Consider the following 22,994-nt stretch of genomic DNA (forward strand, 5'->3'; position numbering starts at 1 on the left):
ATACCTACTTGGAGAGTTGTAGTTTTATGTTAAGCTGCATACTAATGCAGCGTTATTTAAAAGTAGCCCGCATTTCAGACTCCAGTTGGTCAAGGATTACTTATAGTTCGTTTTTTTTAGCATTAGAAAGAAGATAAGCGATCTTGACGTGTCTTTTAATTGAAAAACTCTTTTAAAAAATCAGTAACTATTACTTATGAAAGCAAAAGAATGTAAATAATCGTATATGATACATAATTGTTACATATTTGCCGTGACTTATTTTTCAAAAGTGTTTTTCAATAAAATTAAGGACACGTCAAGATTGTTTACCTTTTTTATAATGCAAAGGAACTAACTATAGTAGGGTTAGCAGGTTGGTATCTATTAGACACAATTATTTTTCATTCTAATAAGAACTCTTCAATTAATTTTTTACTTTTTATTTAACCCGTTTCATGAATGCCTCTCTAATTGTACCTACATATGTCTACGTTGTTATAGTCCCGTTATTGTAAATGGCCCTACTGATATTTTTACTATTTATTCGGAGATTTGAAATTTAGATAGGTAGCAACAAACAGGGCGAACCACCCCTTATCATCTATGACCTCGTAACTAAACATGGCAATAGCAGTGTGAAAAAAGTCAATTCTCGGCAATAGTAATTAAATTACCAAGAACCACACCACACGCGACCTCTCCCTGTAATTCCATGGAAACGTAACGCTGTAACTCAAGACAAACAATCTGAAAGCAGTGCCCCGTAATCTGGTAACACTATGCAAATGATGGATCCATCTGTGTATTTAACTCGGACAGTCAGCAGCAGATAGCTAAGCGGGCGAGATAGGTACCTACTTCTTTTAGGTTTGCTATTGTATTGAACTAAGTATTATTAAAAGGTCGAACCATAGTAACTAAGTATAATGTTTCCGCACATGTAAGCGTTCAAAAACACGAGGCAACTAATTTTAATCATTTTTCCGTTTCAAATTTCCACGCCATTATTGCGTAATGCATAATAATAATAAAAACTGATTACAACGGTTTTGTTATATACCTACCTACTTTAATTTTCTAATATCATTTCAATATAAGGAAAACAAGATTGTCATTACAAAATCAATTACAGCCAATCCGGAATACATCAATTCCTAACTTGATTAAATTTGTCAATTAAAGTTGATGTCGTCGACCTTAATAAGCCGTAGCACTTACGAGTCAAGACAATTAGTACTTGAGCGTTCATTACGCCCGCACGTTAAGCTTGTTTGTAAGTACCTAGTGCAGCGTTGATAATTAGGGAACGTACGGATTTAGTAAGGGCAATAGGTTTATACCAACTGATGTTATGATCTAGAAACCTCAAACATATTTAATTAAAAACAATGGCACCATAAGATAAAATGTAGCAAACATTGATCGAATCGCCGTTTCCTTTAGGTCGTTCAGGAATGAGGAAATCCGTAAAAGAATCAAGGTGTCTAAAAGCTTGTGACGTATGCAAGTACATATAACCACAGATTATATAATAGGTATAGCTCTCACGGCATAGGCTCATATATCATTTAATCTAGCCCCCTTTTGCTATAGAATGGGATAGATTAAATAATGACTAAAAACCTGATGTGTGATAATGATAATCTTATAAGTAGGTATATAAGTTATAAAAATAAATTACCCTTTGAACCTTTTTATATGCTCCATTATCAAGCGCATACCAATAGTAAAAATAATCCAAATATATGCGTAGGGAGGGAGGTATAGGGAGGTTTTAAACATAGGTAAATAACATTGTTTGTCAAAAAGTATGATCAAAGAGTAGTTCTTGATGTGATGATGACGTACATTCAGTGGACGTAAGATGGTCGCACTTTTATTGTCATCCAGGTGATCGCTTTCTAACAATAAGTATGTACCTAAGTGCGAGATGACGCATGGTATGATATAACTAGAAGTGCAATCATAATATTACTATGTAGTTGGTCGCTTTTTGCGCGGAGCCCGAGGGCCCCGCGGTGTGCGTGTTATTGTTGTTGTCATTCAATCAACCTTCGGGTTGCGGCTTTAGATTATATTAATACATAAGTTTTTTTTTTAATTTAAGGAAAAATGGAAAAAATTACCGGTTCGTGCAAGATTCGAACTTGCGAAGTTTCGATAGCTCATTTGGTTAAGAGCGATTTGACAAAAGTACAAAACTAAAAGGAGCTACTTTAATTATTTACATATACATGTAGTAAAGGCTATTATTTTTGAATTGTGACATAAATATAGTCGTAATTTAAATCTAGACACCACAAGTTCTCTTCCGTAGGTAGGTAATTGAGTAAGTAATTATTGTATTAATGTATTGGACTGTTTGTGACGAATATTAATAAGTGAACAGGTTATGCGGCATTCACAGTGGCTGCTGCGTAGGTAATGCACACACATAAGATTTAAATCAGTAAGGTATAGGTACAAAACAAATACAAGGATTAATTCGGCAACTTAAATAATCTGAAGAACATACCTATAAATTTAAAACTTTATTATTGGGACACAAAAAGACAAACTAAACAATAAATAATTGAGTTAAGCGTAGTTAAAAGATAATTTGAAATATTTATCTTACTACTGTATTTGTAGCTTTTTTAAATATCAAAATGACACAAGCATGTGAAAGTTTACGAATGAATAAAGTCAGCGCTCATGGAGTATTTCAAATTCAAATTTCAAATATACTTTATTCATGTAGGCCTAGCAACAAGAACTTATGAATAGTAATTAGGTATTACATAGGTACATATTATCTTAATCTAATTATCAGAGCAATTTATTGATGTTAATATTATTCCATAATAACATTTACTATCATACAGATCAAATTTAACACTAAGAATTTCACAAAAAGATCGTCAAACATAAAAAAAAATTGTATAAAAAAATACTAGTCTAAAATTTCTAGAATAAAATCTAATGTAAAAAAAAACGTATGATTATAACAGCTGTGGTATAATAAGTAACGAAAGCCCAGCCCAGTGCTTATTTAACTGTTTATTTAGTCTACTAGTTTATACAAAGTGACTAAATATGGTTATGTTTAACATAAGTGGAACAAAATAAAGACACCTACTAAAATAGTACCTACTGTTTACTGTGTGTGTAGTAGAAAAATAAATCGTATCACACTAAAAAATATTCAGATCCGTACCTAATACTGTTGTCGCAATGTGCACTGTGCACGGCTTATCTCGCTCGTATGTATATAAATAAGTAGGAACATGCAAGCAAGCATCGGTGAAGGCCGGCCAGCTGGTGAAGGAAGCGGGAAGTATGAGACGATGACATAGTCGGTGACCGATGTCGTCAGCTCAACCAAGTTGGTGACACAGGGCCAAAGTTGGGACGCTGGGGAAAAGATTGTTGCTGTCGTTTTCAGAAATTTAAAAGCAGAATACCTTCCATCATCTTCCTCGCGTTGACCCGGCATTTTGCCACGGCTCATGGAAGCCTGGGGTCCGCTTGGCAACTAATCCCAGGAATTGGCGTGGGCAATAGTTTTTATGAAAGCGACTGCCATCTGACCTTCCAATCCAAAGAGTAAACTAGGCCCTTATTGGGATTAGTCCGGTTTCCTCACGATGTTTTCCTTCACCGAAAAGAGACTGGTAAATATCAAATGATATTGAATACCTTTATAGAAAGTAAATAAACAGGTATTATACCTTCGCTAATCTCTGGTAGGTGAGTGGTAAGACCTGCGGCTTCTATGCTGAGGGTCGTGGGTCCAAACTCCGTCTGGTACAAATTAGTTCTTCGGGAATTTTGGACTCTATCTAATCTATATACCACCCGCTCTTCGACAAATAAACATTTTGAGAGTACTTATCAACTTACCTATGCTAATGCTTTTTTTTTATATACCTAGAAGTGAAATGTTTTGGTTCGTGAACTAAGAATGTTGGAATATTATTATATTAATGTATTTATGAATTTGCTATTGACTTTGCGAAATGGACTTTTACCGCCAGACAAAAATTATTAAGATAACATATCAGTGGTTTATCCCACGTCGTAAACATAAAACATATGCCCTTGTGTAGAATTACATCAAAACAGTAAAAATATGTATCCTAGTTATACCATTCATACATTGTTTGTAGTTTAGTCTAGTCTGAACTGAACTGAATATCACGAAACCAACGCGTGTGGGAGGGCTTATAAGGAATTTGGTAACATGTTTTATTTGTCGTTATGAGTCAACTTTGTTACCCAGGTTCATTTATAACACATGTCTTTATTTAGATACCGTAACCATAAAACATTCTCTTAAAAAGTAAGAATATGAAACTACATTTTATAATATTATCTATTAGGAGGGTGTTAATGAACTTTATCTATATTGTATATAAATGCAAGTGTCCTGACTGACTGACTGACTGATTCATCAACGCAGAGCCGAAACTACAAAAGCTAGAAAGTTGAAATTTGCACACTAGGTTGAATTTATAAAGTGTACAAGAGATAAGAAGCGATTTTGAAAAATTCAACCCCTAAGGGGGTTAAAAAGGGGATGAAAGGTTGTATGGGGTGCAAGTTTTATTTTGAGCTAGGAATTTGAAACTTTGTAAAAATGTACTATATTAAAAAACACGAAAACTAATTTCTGCGTTTTCGAAAATTCATCCCCCAAGGTGGTGAAAAAGGGGTTGAAAGTTTGTATGGAGATCAAATATTTTTGTGAGTGTTGGACTTTAAACTTTGTATATGGGGATACTATTATAAGACGGGAAAAGTAATTTCAGCGTTTTTGAAAATTCATCCCCTAACAGGGTTAAAAAGGGGTTGAAAGTTTGAATCCCTTACAAATGCTTTGAAACTTCTTAGAAAGACATAATAGCCGATGACAAAAAAAAGGAATTGCGACGTTTTAGGTAATTCAACCCCTAAGGGGGTAAAAAAGGGGATGAAAGTGTGTCCTGGGGTGCAAATTTTATTTTAAGCTAGGACCTTGAAACTTCGTAAAAAGGTATTCAATTAAAATGTAAGAAAACTATTTTCTGCGTTTTCGAAAATTCATCCACCAAGGTGGTGAAAAAGGGGTTGAAAGTTTGTATGGAGATCAAATATTTTTGTGAGTGTTGGGCTTGAAACTTTGTATATGGGGATATTATTATAAGACGGGAAAAGTAATTTCAGCGTTTTTGAAAATTCATCCCCTAACAGGGTTAAAAAGGGGTTGAAAGTTTGAATCCATTACAAATGCTTTGAAACTTCTTAGAAAGACATAATAGCCGATGACAAAAAAACAGGAATTGCGACGTTTTAGGTAATTCAACCCCTAAGGGGGTAAAAAAGGGGATGAAAGTTTGTCCTGGGGTGCAAATTTTATTTTAAGCTAGGACCTTGAATCTTCGTAAAAAGGTATTAAATTAAAAAACAAGAAAACTAATTTCAGCGTTTTTAAAACTTCATCCCCCGAGGTGGTAAAAAAGGGGTTGAAAGTTTGTACGGAGATCAAATATTTTTGAGAGTGCGGGACTTGAATCTTTGTATTTAGGGATATTATTAGAAAACAGGAAAAGTTACTTCAGCGTTTTGTAAAATTCATCCCCTAACAGGGTTAAAAGGGGGTTGAAAATTTGTATGGAGTTCAAATTTTATTTTAAGTTAGGAACTTGAAACTTCGTAAAAATATATGTTATTAAAATACAAGAAAACTAATTTCAGCGTTTTTGAATTATCATCCCCTAAGGTGGTGAAAAAGGGGTTGGAAGTTTGTATGGATATCAAACATTTTTTCGAACGCGCGACGTGAATCTTTCTATTTGGGGATATTATTAGGAGACAGGAAAAGTTATTTTAGCGTTTTGTAAAATTCATCCCCTAACAGGGTTAAAAAGGGGGTTGAAAGTTTGTATAGGGTTCAAATTTTATTTAAAGCTACAAACTTGAAACTTCGTAAAAATGTATTTTATCAAAAGAGAAGAAAACTAATTTCAGAGATTTTGATAATTCATCCCCCGAGGTGGTGAAAAAGGGGTTGAAAATTTGTACGGAGGCCAAACATTTTTTTGAGTGCGGGACTTGAATGGTTGTATAAAGGCATATTATTAGAATACAAGAAAAATAATTTCAGCTTTTAAAAAAATCATCCCCTAAAATGGTTAAAAAGGGGTTGAAAGTTTGTATAGGGTTCAAATTTTATTTAAAGCTAGGAACTTCAAACTTCGTAAATAGGTAGTTAGGTAGTAGATTTTATTAAATAGAGGACATGAAAATCTTCTAAGGGGGTTTAGAGGGATTATATCGAGGACAATTCTATTAAGTTAGGGGCTTGAAACTTCGTAGGTTGTGAAAGTTTGTATAGGGTTCAAATTTTATTTAAAGCTAGGAACTTCAAACTTCGTAAATAGGTAGTTAGGTAGTAGGTTTTATTAAATAGAGGACATGAAAATCTTCTAAGGGGGTTTAGAGGGATTATATCGAGGACAATTTTATTCAGTTAGGGGCTTGAAACTTCGTAGGTTGTGAAAGACAAAGTCTCATGCGTTGTATAATATTAATAATAAACAAATGATTAACCATCCTACCGCAATCTCTTGCTGCATAATGTTCTAAGCTAATGTAGAATATATAACCACCAATATACAAAACCACGCGTACGAAGTCGCGGGCAACAGCTAGTTAACAATAAGCCTACCATGTGTGGTTTCCCATATTATTATAGGTTATTGAGTGTTATGGCACATAATGTGCAGTGATCTTTAGGTGTAGATTTAAGTACCTACTACCTATTCTAGGGGAATTAAGTCGCGAGGATACTCTCCTTTCCTTTCGCAACAAACCTGAAATAGAAAGGGATATTGTAACCTCACAGAACTAGTACCGATCGTGGGCGCAGCGAAAGTTTTCGTCTGGTAGCGTGACGAGTCAAGGAGTCAGAGGCGACCTACGCACGATCAGTTTAGTTTACTATGACCATGAACTTTTCTCTAGTATAACTTAGATTTTCGTAATAGAATAGGGTAATTTCAAGTCAGACTATATACCTAGTTATACTAGCTCTGCGTCTACGGAGGCGATGCGAACAGTTAAGCTCATCACGAACGGAGCAATAATATATCGGCAGACAGATACCGACAGATATCTTTGAGTATCGCTAAGCACCACACACGCCAATGATACCAAAATATATATCGCTCTCTGTCTAGCACCTACATTGTGAGAGAGACGAAATATACCGAGCGATATATCGCATGGCATAGTAAGATACCAAAATATATATTACAGCTTCGTGTGTGGACTCTGTCAAATAGTACGTAAAAGATATCGGCAGATGCCGTATCTTACGGTATGTGCCGATATATTATCGCTCCGTCTGTGATGGGTTGTGGGAGTTGTGAAACTTATGAGTATCCCAGCAGTATTCCTACTGCTTGGACGAGTATGTGGGTCTAGTCTCAGCCTCCAATGACACACGACCTCAAAAGACAAAAAAGTTTGATTCAACTGCATGGTTAGTCACGACCATCTTCGAAACGGTTCGTTTCCGATAACCGGCACGCAGTTCATTGTCGTCACACATTGACCGACCCATTAATTGTATTTACTTATTGTTGCTATCTCATTCTAAATATATACATTTTTACATAACAACTTTAAACCTTTAAACCTTGTTGTGGTTGTAGCTTAGTTTATCGTAATATTACTAACCTACGAAAACAGTTTCATTAGACAGTTTGTTAAATAAGGCTTTACCTTGCATTCATTCACATAGTAGCTACAATTCTGAGATCACTACGTGTATGTCGTGTATCATGCTCGCTTCCCACGCCATCGCAGTACCGTAAACGCACGTTCAGCAACAGTCATAAGCATGTACTTGTACGATTTTTCTTCTTATTTCAATGACGTAAGTTGCAAATGTGTATGCATTTACGACTATCCTTGTATAAAAAAAAAACATATTTGATATTAGAAAATGATTTATGTTTGTTACTTAATATAACTAGTAGTTCGCCCCGAACTGAGAACTCGCGGTTCGCCAAAAAGATCAATTGAATGCAGTCGTCAAAGGATCAAAAACCGCGTGCGATTTATTGCAAGAATTGTGAAGCCCTTTATTGACAAATTTAAGTCACCATAGAAATTAAAATAAACTGTATCTGTGGTAAGCCGTAATCTTTCTTGTCAAATATAGCCTGACCAGTAATATATGATAATTGTCAAGAGGGCGCTGTTATTCTCATGTATAGGGTGACAATTCAGTGTAGTATGAAAAAATTAGTTCCAGTGAAATTCCGCAACATGGCGCAACCTCAATAGATCCTGGTTCACCTATACTAATATTATGTTTATTTTATTTCGTTTTTATCTTGCTAATTATTTTAAAATCTTAAATTAAAAACAATATTATAAATGTGTAAACCGAGTGTTCATTTGATACCAAACTCGACCATACTTTCTTAATTAAAATGACCAGAAAAGCAAGACCCCTCACAAATAGCTTTTTAGCATTTTAAGCTCTTCTAGCTCAATAACCTCTTGATCGAGCCTGCTCAAAATTTAATTACTAAAATATAATGCCCTCAACTTTACGTTCACCAAACTTCATTAAAATTAGAACAAATTTACTTAAGTTATTGTGTATCAAACTATCCTCTGATAGTTCAGCTTAAAAACATCGAAATGCCGGGACGTGCCCCTAGCCAGCCGTGTGTTCCAAGTTGAATGTAAGAACTTCGCTTCGCTCGCTCGTTCGAAAATGTGTGTAGAATAAATACAAGTACCTACCTATTTTAATGTAAATAATCAAAATGTTAATACATTGTATAATAATGTAATGTAAAAATCAGCTGTTATAAATGTTATCATGTAGGTTCAAAACACAAACCTTCATTGTATCCGGAATTTTAAAAAGATGTCAAACTTTTGCTTACGAGTAGGTAAGTTTACCTACCTAAACCTAAACACAAGAAAAAAAGCTTGAAAATATGAGAGGAATAGGTATTCAATGCTTCATTTTATACAAAATATTTTATAACACGATTTGCCGCACGGTAGAAAGGTAGGTAGTTCCCATAAACTATTTCTAAACGGCTTTAACGGGTCGATTAACTTGACCTTAATTTAAACCACTTGAAGGTTTTGTCTTTTCATCAATATTTTCGTTGTTCGTGCACGTAATTAGGATTAACGTCACCTGAAGAAAATTGCTATGACACTTTATTCACGCGTACGCAAGACTTAAATGTGCTTGAAGGCTAACTGACTGTTACTAATTAAAATAAACCGATAAGAACAAATACTAGGAAACCCGTGTACCGGAATTGCATAACCTTATTCCGTTAACTACTGTTTTGCGTCATACAATAAATTATAAAGAGTAGTTTAGATGAAAAACTTATTTATTAATAACCATAAAAAGCTGTTTCAATTTATACAACTCTGCTATCCTGTACCATTAAACAATCGTACCTAAATAATATACAAGATACATATTTAGTAAAAAAAGGGGTTTTCGAAAACATCGTTAATGATTTTGATTCCCTGAGGGCGCGTTTTCTCACATCGTATGTCTCCTGTCAGCAAACTTTCTGTAATTGTGGTAATAAGCGAGGTACCTACATATGGAGTGCATAATCATTATCTATCGTATTTTCTCGGTAACGTCAAGCTACTTCAGTCAACCTCAGTACTTTTTGTATCGAGCCTGGCTTAATAGCAAGACCAGCAAGACACGTTCGTACGTTTCCGTGAAACAACGATGGAAAACAATTATACAAGTACTACAGCTGTACGCTCGGAACGGAATCCACAACCGGCCGGTCGCCATGTGACTCGCACGAGGGTGCGCATTCTCACTTCCTCCATCCCCACTTATGTGAACAAAGTAACTAACATTATATATTGTGGCACAGAGTAAATAATAGTACTAGGTACAGAAGACTCACTCTCTAACAAAACGCGTCTGTTACGATCAGCACAGATATGGCCGCTAGGTGGCGACAGTGCCACGCGGCTTATGGCTTTTCCCAAAATTGGTGTGGAACGGATGTACTTTTAGCTACCTGTAGCAAAGCGACGAAATTGATTGTGGCAATAAGTGTACATACCCATCTGCGAGACGTGGTAGCTCGCCGACTCGACTACCCGCGGGTCGTCTTGAGACTCGCGCGGCCGACTCTGCCGAGCGCGCGCATTTTCATTTCCCTCATTTTCACTTACCTGTCGACAAAGCATTCACATCCTTAACTAAACTTCCATGTTTTTCTACAAAATTTTTAACTAGTAATAACAATAAGTGTAAAATTTATCTTTGTTATATGGACAGCGGCCTACTCCATGCTAAATTGTTTATGGACGTTAGTGACGTTACTATTTTACTATTTATACAGAAAACATTCACATTTCGAAATAGACTACCAGATTTTCTGCATATATAATTGTTTTTAACGATAATTTATTCTTTTGGCGGGATGTGTATACCGCCTCTAATTGTAAATTATGTTACGTTCTTACGTTATAATTTGACAGTAAGTATGGAGAACAATGCATTTTTTGCATATTGTATCCTCCTAAGGCCCAACGAAAAATTGGGTATGTAAATAGTCAGTAGGTCAGTACGGCCCCTAGTCCTACCACTAAATAGTACTATTGTTTTATACTAATTCAGACCCAAGTACTTAGAAGACTTTTTTTAATGTTATTGTATTTATACAGCACCTTGTACAGCACTTTGTTTTTTTTTTACGAACTTGTTAAAGGGCTCACAAACAAAACAAAACAGTCCTTTAGAAGTTCGTACACGCCAATTTCGACAAGCGCGAAATTTTAAAACAAAATGATGGGTTTTCTATTAAATAAGTCCTACTGGTAGGACCGTGGTACGCTATGACTACACAATTGTTGAAGGAGCTGGGTCTGAATAACAAAGTTAATAAGTACCTACTATGGGTATAGGACCTTGGGCCTTAGGAGGGTATTATATTTATGTAAATAAAACCAGTTGATGATACAATTTATATATATATTATATAGGTGAGCAAACACAATGTCAAAACAACAATTCATTGCACAATTGGTTTAAGACTTTTTTTAACTTCGATTCTGGCTCGAAACTACCTATTTAAAAATAAGAACTTAATCAGGGATTCGACTATAAATTATGAAAAGACTATACCTGGACAAAATTATATTTTTGTTTGATCGCACTGAAACTAAAACGGTGATAACTATTTAATTTGATATCACACGTGCCTTCAAATATATATATAGTCCTCCATGTCGTATCCGACAACGGCGACCCTTACACTTTTCTCTGATGAGCACGTACGTATATATGTATATGGCTCGCAAAACCGAACTTCGTTTTAAATATCCGATCGCACTGTGCACAATAAAGCTGCCCTTGGTCATTATATGTGTATGCGTAAGAGGGCTTAGGTCGAGACTTCGGTTGACTCCCGTCCTTCCGCCTCTTCGAAAGTAGCTACACCTTCTTTTACCTTATTGCGCCATTCTGACCTCTTAACCGCAAGCTCCTCCCAACGCTCAAATGGGATGTCGCAAGCTTTGAGATGGCGCTTCAAAACGTCTTTATATCGCAGAAACTATCCCCCATGGCTACGTTTCCCATCCTTGAAATAGTTTAGTTGCCAAGTCACGGGCAGTACGACTGCTTTTTGTTGAAAATCAATTCAATGTATGAATACCCGAAGGTAATCTAACCCTCTTACAAAACAATTGAAATAAACTGAAAATAAATGTCATATTCATATAATATCTGCTTAGCTTCGCTCGGAAAACATATAAAAACTCGAAAATGCGCGTTTTCCTGGAGATAAGACCTAGCTAGATCGATTTTTCGCCCCCGAAAACCCCCGTATAGCAAATTTCATCGAAATCGTTAGAGCCGTTTCCGAGATCCCCGAAATATATATATAAATAAAATATCTGGGTGACAGAGCTTCGCTCGGAAAACATATAAAAACTCGAAAATGCGCGTTTTCCCAGAGATAAGACCTAGCTAGATCAATTTTTCGCCCCCGAAAACCCCCATATAGCAAATTTCATCGAAATCGTTAGAGCCGTTTCCGAGATCCCCGAAATATATATATAAATAAATAAATAAATAAATAAACAAGAATTGCTCGTTTAAAGGTATTAGATAAACAAGAATTGCTCGTTTAAAGGTATTAGATTAAAGAAAAAGTGACGAAGCCCTCCAGTGGTGAAGGCCGGAATTTAAATAAACCAATAAGGAGTGTAATCAATATCTAATAAAATAAATTTAGTTCAATCTAGGGCTGTTTGTAATAAAGTATGTTTATTTATGAAGCCATGCATGTTTGAGAGGTTGAACCTTGACACCATCCCTAAATAGACAACTATAAATACGCGCGCATTGGATTGATGAGAATCGGTTCATAGGTTCATACCTACTTCGTATTTTTACGATTAATCCAACCGGTATTAGTTAAGCATTAAAAATTTTATATTATCCTGCCAGTTTGGTTCATGGACCGGTTTACAATAGGAATCTAGTATCTACTGCCTAAATGAAGCCATTCTATCTCCCGCAAAGAAAGTCTGTTAATTTATTTGACGTTAGTAATGATTGCACAAGAATCGCACTCAGTTGTTTCATTTGATAGGCGACTTATTCATGTCTTCATTGTACTAGATACGAATGTGTTTGGATGAAATACTTATCTTACATTTATATAAAATACTAGCCTTTGCCCGCGACTTCGTCTGCGTGGAATTAGTGACAGCAGCTAAAGTATCGCGCCTGGATAATGCTAATAGCAATCATTCAATCTGCGCATTGCTTACTTCAAGTATTAGGCAATTCATCACCTCTTTCAATTCTACCCCTCTTCATTCAGGGATGATTTCCGACATAAAAACTATCCTATGTCCTTCCCCGGGACTCAAACTATATCTATGCCATTTCAACTATTTCAACTAAATCGGTTCAGTAGTTTAAGCGTGAAGAGGTAACGGACAGACAGATAGACAGACACACTTTCGCATTTATAATATTAGTATGGATAAAATTATCGTACCTAATTAAGAAAAAAAAAACGAAATGGAATATTCAACACTTCTGACCAAAACTACACGAAATACATGTTGCACAAATGAAAATCCACGAGAATGTGACCAAAGCAAAACCTTGCGGTTTTTCAATAGCACTGTATTCAGTGGCCTATTAACGCAAGGCAGTTTCATAAAGCAAACATCAGACGATTGAATCAACAAATTTAAATAGAATGTTCACAAAGAACCATTTTCAATATAGTCTTTTCAATACTTGGTCTAGGACTGTTATTCATAGCGCCTATATAACCTATACTGAGGTGAACCAGTAAGTATTAAATAGGCATAATATTATTTCGTACATGTATCAAGTAGTAGGGGAAGTGCAGGAGCAGTTTGCAGTTATGTCTCAGCCGATAGATAATGAACAAGACCAAGTGCAGGTAGGTCGACAAACTCGCGCGGCAGGAAGGTGTTGATGTCAACTTTCAGAAAGTCTTTTCCGAGAGAAAACGTCATCCTCGAAACGTCGGAGGTAAATTTAAAACTTAATTTTACGCGATTAAGTCCCGTTTTAGTCAATAATAATGGGTTTCAGCAGGTGTTCTACATGACATTAAAACTCTCCAAAGGGCCTCTACGTGTTGGATCTATATCCCCACGCAAGCCTATCAAAAGACCGGGATTTATAGCCCCGTGAAGTCCAAAGTGGAGAAACAATAGTAAAAATCGTGAAAGTTCAAATCAGTGTGTTGATGTTAAAGTAGAGGTTGGAAATGTAAACTTTATTTCACGAATATTACTACCTATAGGCTCCGTTATTCGATTTGTAATAAAGCAAAAAATAGGTACATAAACATTAAAATGTTCAGTAGCAGCGCTTATAATTAAAAAAAATTACGCATGTGCCACCATCGTTTTTTTAAACATAGATGAGAAAAAACCTAATCAATCTTTTTAAAATATTGGTTCGCGTAATCAAACGCTCGCCATCTCCGTATGAGCAACGAAAACTGTCCACATTCGCGTGCTCTCGCGGTCCGAATGCAATTGCACCGCTTTGTTTGCCGGCGGCGACTCAATTAACGACGCCGGTCCCGGCAGGGCTTCCGTCAGGTTTAAATTAAAATGTTATTACTGACAATGTAAATGACACTTTGTGATTTTTTTACTGTCTGCTCTTTGTTATTGCTGTCGGTGGTGGATATATGTCTTTATCAGTGGCGCTTTGTAGTCTCGGAGGAAGATATCACTTATATTGGATTCGTAACGGGCAAAGCGGTAGGGTTCAAATTGACACAAGTTATGTTATAATATCTGTGATAAGTGCTACTATTTTCAAAACGTATGAAGTTAGTTGAAAGAAGTGGCCCTAAAATCTTACTAGGTGCCATTTTGCAACGTAAATGGTTGTTATTTGTAGGAATTAAGGAAAAGTGTACGTCTTAAAGTCTTAACTATGTGGTAAGCTAATCTCGTAGCGCTACGCCGTAGCCCGTAGAAGGTAATTTCCTGATTAGTAGCGATAAAACTTTGTCAATGTGACCAACCAGTGCAGTGAAAGCATAATAGATACACTAGAAAGTGTGATGACAAGACTAAAAAAAATGTTATTAGAAAAGTGAGGCTTCGCTAACATGACGGATATGATATAACTATAACTGGACGGCCAACGGGCCTACGTTGAATGTTCTCTTTTCGTACAACTGAAATAAATTCAATCTGCACCTGAATCTAGGTCGAAAGGGTCTCTTTCACGTCCTATTAAAGTTTTGTCATACATTGTTTTAACAGAATTAAGCTTAGGTACCTACTTATTTCTCTATGCTCTAATCTTACTGAATGAACAGTGTAGGTAGTGACAATGGAAGGTGGTGGGGGTTTTCTAAAATTATCCTTAGGGATCGATCCCGCAGTCTGCAGTCTAGACGGGCATATACGAAGCGGGAAACGTACAAACTTTAATTATATACCTATTTACTTATTTTAGATAAGATTCTGTATAGTTTGTAAGAGCGTTCTTCATATATACCGCAAAATGCGGTGACTGGTCGGGAGCGACTTCTACTGCTCTGCTCTACTATTGAGTTTTTATATATTGGTTAACTTTTAGTTGGATAGACAAGAAAACGCCAACAACGTATGTTACTTAGTCCAACATATATTATACAATCTTAGAATTGTTTATCCATGCTGCGGAGACAAATGTTATTGAATGATTTATAGCTTTATTCGCTGTTATCGGAAATAACACCGGGTCGTAGGGTTAGGCTTTAATGGTTAGCAATTACGAGTATATATTAGGAATAACAAAAGCAATTCAATATTTGTTTGCACAATATTTTTTTTAGTTTAGTTTACCATTAAGTATGTAAGTATAATATACTCGTATATATATGTACGTGTCTGGTGGATAAATGTGCCATCAAAAACAGAATCTGGGCGAATTAAAGGTATACTTATGTGTTATGTGTGTTCAAGTAATGAGCGTTGGTAGTTTCGCGGCAAGACGTGCGACTTTCAATCCGGAGGTTGCGTTAATGGGATAACTTTGCATCAGACAATATAGATTTATTTATATGTCGCAGACCGTCTATTATGAATTTATAACGGTTGCGTTTGATGGAATGTCAAGTATTGAAATAGTCTATGCTTGAGTGTGTTTGACTGCGATACAGTGACTTTTATATGAATGACCTGAAGAGCTTCTTTAATGGATTGGTTCCTGGCTGATTTTGAGGACAGCCCGAAATGAGATGGCATCCTGAGTGGAACCGTCAGTTAGATTTGAATTGGAAAGTGTCGCAGTCAACCTCACTACATTCCTATAATTAATATTTTATGAAATCTATCGTTTTACCTATGCCGTACATTGAGCATCTTTAATTTACGTGATCGTTTATCTCTAATCGACATATAAGTATAGTAAAGAGCTATGTCTTTAATTTTAATTACTATACTCAGTATATTTAGGAAAGATAAATATTATCTCGAGGTTTTATATATAAGATGCTATATTTATTGTTCAACGTCGTTTTATGTAAACTTGAAGGTGGGCGTATAAAAATAAATAAAAGGAGGATAAAATAATAATTTCGCTATAACTAATTCATAAGGTCAAATAACTAGGGCGTAGGTATTAATTTCATGTCATTGCTTTAACCCAGGGCGTGGCAATAACATAATTATTTCTAATAAAGTCAGAGTGGAATGGAATATTATTACAAAATTAAAAATTTACTTATACATAGACTAAGTAAGATATAACTAAATTTCAAATAAAAAAAAATGCAATGGCGATCCCGTTGAATTCTCTTATACAACCCATTCTGTACCAGGGCCACGGATAGGGTCTGACCAAGTTTTCGGTTTCGGCATAAAAATCATGTACCTAACGGTTGAAGGTTCAGTTTCGGCTAAACATCTGCTGAACCTTTCGGCCGCGCCGAAACTGTATTTTCGGTTATGTCCGACCGATGTTTAGGCAGGTATCGGCATAAACATCAAATAAGAGTGAAACCGAACCTTCGGTGCCGGAATAAAATCGGTTTCGGTCGGACTCACACTATTGAGGCCCAACTTGGCTATACTTATCCGAACTAACCTTAATAACCGCTTTTCTTATCTATTGGACCAGCCATAAAACTGTGAAATGCAATTGCGGTCACGTTATATCACCTCGAGGCGACTATCTCTCAGTAATTAATCACCATTGCATGACACTTAATAGTCGCCTATCTTTTTCTTATCTCTAACATAGAAACCAAAGCGGAAATAGGCGCTTCACTCAACAAAATAATGAACATCTAACATGTTAAGATCAACAAATCAATGACTATGTGCGTAGGTATGTGAAGTGTGTGGTGAGGGAACTACAACCGACGTTATAGGTATTCGCGGGCTTGGTTTCCGCAACCCGACATCATATTATTGCGCCTATTTTGCGTGATGGGTTGGCGGCCTATTCCTGCCAACCCAGCTCTACCAGGAAGCCTAGCAGACCCTTGACGTTGCCGACGACTTCTGGGAGCGACCCCGGTGAGCCGAGGTGTTGTGCCCGGTATTCTGCCACCCCTGGGCATTCGAGAATGACGTGGGCGGCTGTCTCCTCTGCCTCCATGCACGCCCTGCAGAGGGGGCTATCTGTAACACGTAGGGTTAGTAGGTGTTTGTTAAATGAGGCGTGGCCGGTTATGGCCCCAGCTACGTATAAGCCGGAGCTGTGGTTTCTTCAGCTGTCGCAGCCTCCGTGACAGATTGGGGTTGAGTGTCGGGAGGGCTTCCTTCGCCTGCCTGCAGGTGCCTAGGTTAGACCAGTATTGTTGGTGTTTTACCTTGGTGGAATGTCGCAGCATGTTCCGGAGCCAGGCAAATAGCAGAGGTATAATTGGCTCAGGTCCTGCCACCTTCAGTTCCGAGCCACCTCTCGCCAGGATGTCGGCTGCATCGTTACCTCGTGAGTTGCTGTCCTTTGATCCACTGCAGAGTTACGCCATTGGTGGTACATACCTCTGACAGAGCTTTGTGGCATTCTTAAATTAGCCCTGAAGTGAGAGTATAACTTTGTAGAGCTTGTAGTACTGATCGACTATCAGAGAGTATGCGGATGGGGTAGTCCATTACTTCCCTTGAGATGATTGCGTGTGCTGCCATTATGATGCCCATACATTCCGCCTGGAAGACTGTGTTATGGGCACCAAGTGGTGTTGAGATGTGTATGTTTAGGTCCTCTGAGAAAACCCCAGCGCCAGTGCCTGACCTTGTCTTTGATCCGTCCGTGAAGATTCTCAGCTCCCTTGGGTTGAGTCCTTCATGGGGTTCTTCATGTAATTGTATTTTGTATTTCTTGTCGAAGACGAACTGCTTGGGTATCCTGTCAGTCACCGCTTCTATAAGCGGTTCCCTACCTATGGCCTCGTAGAGGATTTCGGTGTGTGGCACCCTAGGCGGTCTCCAGAGATTAGATTTTTTAAGACGTACCGCCGCAGCTAGCGCTTCCTGTTGTATAAAGAGGTGCAGCGGCGGCAGGCCCAGTAAGGCTTCCAGGGCCGCGGTTGGTGTTGTCCTCATGCAGCCCGTTGTCGCCATACAGGCCAGCCTCTGGAGTCGTTGTAGTTTAGCCTCAACTGTGGATAGTTTGGTGCGTGGCCACCATACTATCGCTCCGTAGCTTATTATTGGTCTTATTACTGCCTGGTAAAGCCATAGAGTTAGCCTGGGAGTTAGTCCCCAGGTTCTACCCACCATTCTACGACATTGCCAGAACGCGACTGTAGCTTTGTCAATTTTGCCATTTAAGTGATTACTCCAATTTAGCTTGTTGTCAAGTATTACCCCCAAATACTTTACCTCTGCAGATAGTTGGAGTTCTGTATTGAACAGTTTGGGAAGGCGGTATAGTTTCCCAAATTGCGTTTGTTGGTGAACATTACCAGCTCCATCTTGTGGGGATTGACTGTGAGTTCGTTGTTGATGCACCAGCGCTCCACGATGGCTAGTGCAGAGCGGGTAACGTCGCATACCGTACCTGTGTGGTTGCCGCTCGTTAGTATCACTATATCGTCAGCATAGCCGATTGTGTAGTAGTGATTGTCGTTTAGTGTTGTGACTAGGTCGTTCACTACTAGGTTCCATAGAAGTGGCGATAGAACGCCCCCTTGGGGGCATCCCTTTGCCACTGATGCCTGCTGTGTCTCGCCTGTCCCAAGTTTTATGACCCTTTGGCTCAACATGTTGTTTATCCACTGGGTCATAACTGTATTCGCTCCATGTCTTACCAGTGCTGCTGCAATGCTGCTGAACCTAGTCCTGTTGAAGGCCCCTTCTATATCTATAAAGGTTCCTAAGCACATGGACCTGCTTTTAATCGCCACCTCAATTTTGCTTACCACTGCATGTAGTGCCGATTCTGTAGACTTGCCAGGGCTGTAGGCATGTTGGTTGGGATGTACGGGCACGTTACTCAGCACCCTCTCCCTCAGATACCTGTCGCACAACCTCTCCAAGGTTTTAAGCATGAAGGAGGTCAGGCTGATGGGCCTAAAGGATTTGGGATCCGAGTAGTCGCTTTTACCTGGTTTCGGTATGAAGATGACTTTGACCTCTCCCGCTTATACATTATTTCAAGTCGCTTTTTAATAAATAAAAGTCACAGGCTTGTATGAAATGCTACGAGTGTATGTATGTTAGCGTGACAAAAACACAACACACTGTGATACAAATACCTCCGCCTTTTATTTGCCTCGATCTAATCCAAATGTATTTCCAACTCAATCTGATTAAGAGTATGTCACGCTAGCATATAACTACATATAAGGTTTCACTTTAGCGGATGATGATACCCACAAACGAATACGATTTCAATCATAAATAGGTACGTAATATTTTAATTCGAAATTTTACCTCTAGGTGAAGACTGCACCAACATAACAAAAATAAACTACCAAGTTAACATTTGACGTAAAGCAAATATGTACCTAGGTATTATGTCGTAACCTATGACCTACCTATATGTCAACTTAAAGTCAAAAGTGTTAAACGGTAAAATTCACTTATTTACGCATGTTTAGTTGTAAGTTACAACTTGTAACGTAGTATTATTGTCATAAAAGGTTATGATGTCATTTTAATTTATTGTGTCCCAAAAATACAAAAACTTTTTATTAGACACGGAACAGCCTACGAATAATGTTTATTAATGTTATTATAACGCCTATATACATTGTATTTACATATGTATGGTTGTTGCGTTATAAATATTATAATTTTTATTTGTGCTTATTAGCTAAATAATTAATCATAAGGTATTGGATCAAAAAACTTTTTATTAATGTTTATTTGGGCACAAACGGTACAATAATACTTACAGATATTAATATTAATTAATTAAATTTATAAGTAATTATATATATTTTTGTAACAAATCCTAAAAGATTCTGAATTCAATTCATAAAGTTGGTATGCACTTTTGCATCTGGCTGTACATACAGGGTGCCATCTGAGTCGTGATCAGTAATATGTTTTTCTAACTCCATAAACAACGAGCAATTTAATGCCCCTACTCTTACTAAAATCAGACAAGATTTTTTTTATTTTTTGTTTATTTTTTGTCATTTATTTTTCTTTTATAAGTGGATTTAGGATATTACAACGGCTTATTAAGATATTTAAATTAGTAAATTGAATCGCCTCTTTGAATCGGAACTGTCATTGACATCAATTTTGTCATTTGTCTCAGTTAGAAATAAAATTTACTTAATTTTTCATTTGAAACATCTTACAAAGCTGTTTAAATACCACATTGGCACTTGTAAAAGTAAAATAAATGACAAAAAATAAACAAAAAAAAATCTTGTCTGATTTTAGTAAGAGTAGGGGCATTAAATTGCTCGTTGTTTATGGAGATAGAAAAACATATAACTGATCACGACTCAAATGGCACCCTGTATAGCCCTTACCATTTATATGTCTATCAGAAAGGTTGTCCTCCTCATCCCATAGCGGCCGGTCATATCGGCGAGACCGACGCTCAATGTTGCCATAGTACTGGAACTCCATCACACTAGGTACAACACGCGATATTCGAACTGCGAAACGTTAACACACCAAAAACTTTAAGTCACAAACACACCACGACTCCGTTATAGTTTACGCGATACTGACATTTCTCAGCGTCTCAACCGAGATAAGAGTGACGATGCTAAATAACAAGATTTTGTTAGCGTTTATTTCTTCACTAGCTTTTGCCCGCGACTTCGTCTGCCTGGAATTAGTAATTTAGCTATTATTTGATCTAATCTGCGTTTTGTTGATTCCCCATACAAACTTCGACCCCCCTTTTCACCCCCTTAAAGGGTGATTTGTTGAATGAAACCTACCCTTTCTCCTTCCCCGGGACTCAAACTATCTCAATACCAAATTTCAACTAAATCGTGCACCAGCGGGCGGCAGTTCCTATCAACAAAGTTTGTTATGCAGCTGTTGTTAATTCCCCATTCAAAATTCCATCCCATTAAGGGATGATTTCTGAAATAAAAACTATCCTATGTCCTCCTTATACTCAAACAATCTCTATACCAAATTTTATCTAAATCAGTTCAGCGGTTTAAGCGTGAAGAGGACAGACAGACTTCCTTTTATAATATTAGTATGGATTATGATAGTCCGGCTCAGGCTTAACGAGTGTTTTCTCTTTTACGAAATTGCTTTCTGTCTAGCGCCTCCACGATTATTGTTTGGCAAACAACAAACAACTGCACTACATCGGTGGCAGCCGGTTAGCAAACTGTACGTATGTGCATGGAGAAATGGAGCCCGGCTACTTGTTTAGGTTTGCGGAGATAGCATTTCGCAACTGGGCCATTGACATGAAGATGACGGCTTGACGTTAAGTGTGAGTATAAACGTTCCGAGATTCTGTGTGCTATTCTGCTTTGCTTGCTACGAGTATAATGGGCAGGGTTATATTTGATTAAGTTTTATAAAGGATGGTTTTGCTGGCACTGCACCGACATCAAAAAACTAAAAGTTAGTTACAATATCTATAATACAACAAGTCTTTATTGCTCACCTCACCTCAAACAACAACAGCTGAATATCAATAAACTAAGTTACACGGAATACCTAAAGGTTACACAAGCGGCGGTCTCATTGCTAAAGAGCGATATCTTCCAGTCAAATATTGGTTAGTGGAGATAGGTAGGTGCTGCATACAGTGATAGTGTAAGGGCATTATAGTGTCTAAAAAAGTGACAGGTAATGCTCCTGAAACAATGGTTTTAGCACGTTTTACGAGTAAATCAGGAGAAAGAGACTTCTATAATCGAATAGCCTAGAAATTACATAAAGTACGAACTAGAAACATGGAGTTAACCATGAGGTTACTTTAATGTATTATATTAAATACTTTAAAGTATAATTTATTATGCCACGCCACGCTTTTGACATTACAGATACTGCAATTCTATATTCTTCAGGTTCTTTTTATGTGGACACACCTTTAGATCGTGTCTGATCAACTACGTTTGACTGCACATGTATTTAGAATAGTATAGGGGCCCGATTCGGATTTTGAAATAGACATCTATAAGATATCTTTTAGACATCACCAAGATACGATAACGATATGTTTAAGATCTAACCTGTCAAATTTGACATTTGCGCGATTCTGGAGATACTCTTGAACGAGTTCCACAAGATATGGCTTAGAGATCCAATTCACATCTATTAGATATCTAATTCTATCTAACGTAAAAGTGACATTGGTTGCCCGAATTGCGCTGCAAAAGAGAACTAGTTGAAATCTAAACTATAACGTATCTAGAATAGATCTAGTACGTGTCGTCTCTTGTGAATATCTTGAAGTTCGAATACGGCAGTATTACCTATAGTAGTCTACAAACAGTACAAACGGTCAGTCACTTAGCACGTTACGGTCGTATTTACAGCAGTATGCTAATCGAACAGTTTGTCAGGTATTTGTTGCCAATACTTTTATTCGTAAGCAAGTTCTTTTTAAAGTTATTATTTCATTTACTAATTCATATACGGCTAACCCTAGTTTCAATTTTCCCGTGTACAGTTATTATCATAAATTAATATGATAAAAGTATCAGCCGCACTTTCATTGTTTTACATACCTACATATAAATAAGTAGAAACATATTTCTATAAGGGCCACTTGCATCATACCACTAACCCGGGATTAAGCGGTTAAACCATTAACCCAGTGTCAAATTGTACTGGTAACCATGGTAACTCCAGGTTTAACCGGTTAACCCCGGGTTAATGGAACGGTGCAAGTGGCACTAAGAGATACTTAAATAATAATAATAATTTGAGCCTATATACGTCCCACTGCTGGGCACAGGCTTCCTCTCACGCGTGAGAAAGCTACTTAAAAAAATTAATAATTCTTCGCATCCGCTGCTGACTGTGTCCACAGGTAGATACTATCACCAAAAATAAAGGTGAAGTAGGTA

At 37.2% G+C, this 22,994-nt stretch overlaps 1 protein-coding gene across 2 annotated transcripts in view; it reads right to left on the reverse strand.

Moving 5' to 3' along the window:
- LOC134652983 (uncharacterized) overlaps nucleotides 1-22,994 on the reverse strand; it is a 77,965-nt gene that overhangs the window by 50,757 nt on the left and 4,214 nt on the right. Inside the window, exon 2 of one of the 2 annotated variants that reach the window (XM_063508249.1) lies at nucleotides 10,086-10,197. In XM_063508249.1, the coding sequence (XP_063364319.1) occupies nucleotides 10,086-10,197 (112 nt within the window). Of the gene's footprint in view, nucleotides 1-10,085; nucleotides 10,198-20,471; nucleotides 20,587-22,994 lie in introns of those variants that run through there. The other variant, XM_063508250.1, reaches the window with a different exon arrangement.

The sequence above is a fragment of the Cydia amplana genome, chromosome 12 (assembly GCF_948474715.1).
Source record: "Cydia amplana chromosome 12, ilCydAmpl1.1, whole genome shotgun sequence".
In the NCBI taxonomy this organism is placed as follows: domain Eukaryota; kingdom Metazoa; phylum Arthropoda; class Insecta; order Lepidoptera; family Tortricidae; genus Cydia; species Cydia amplana.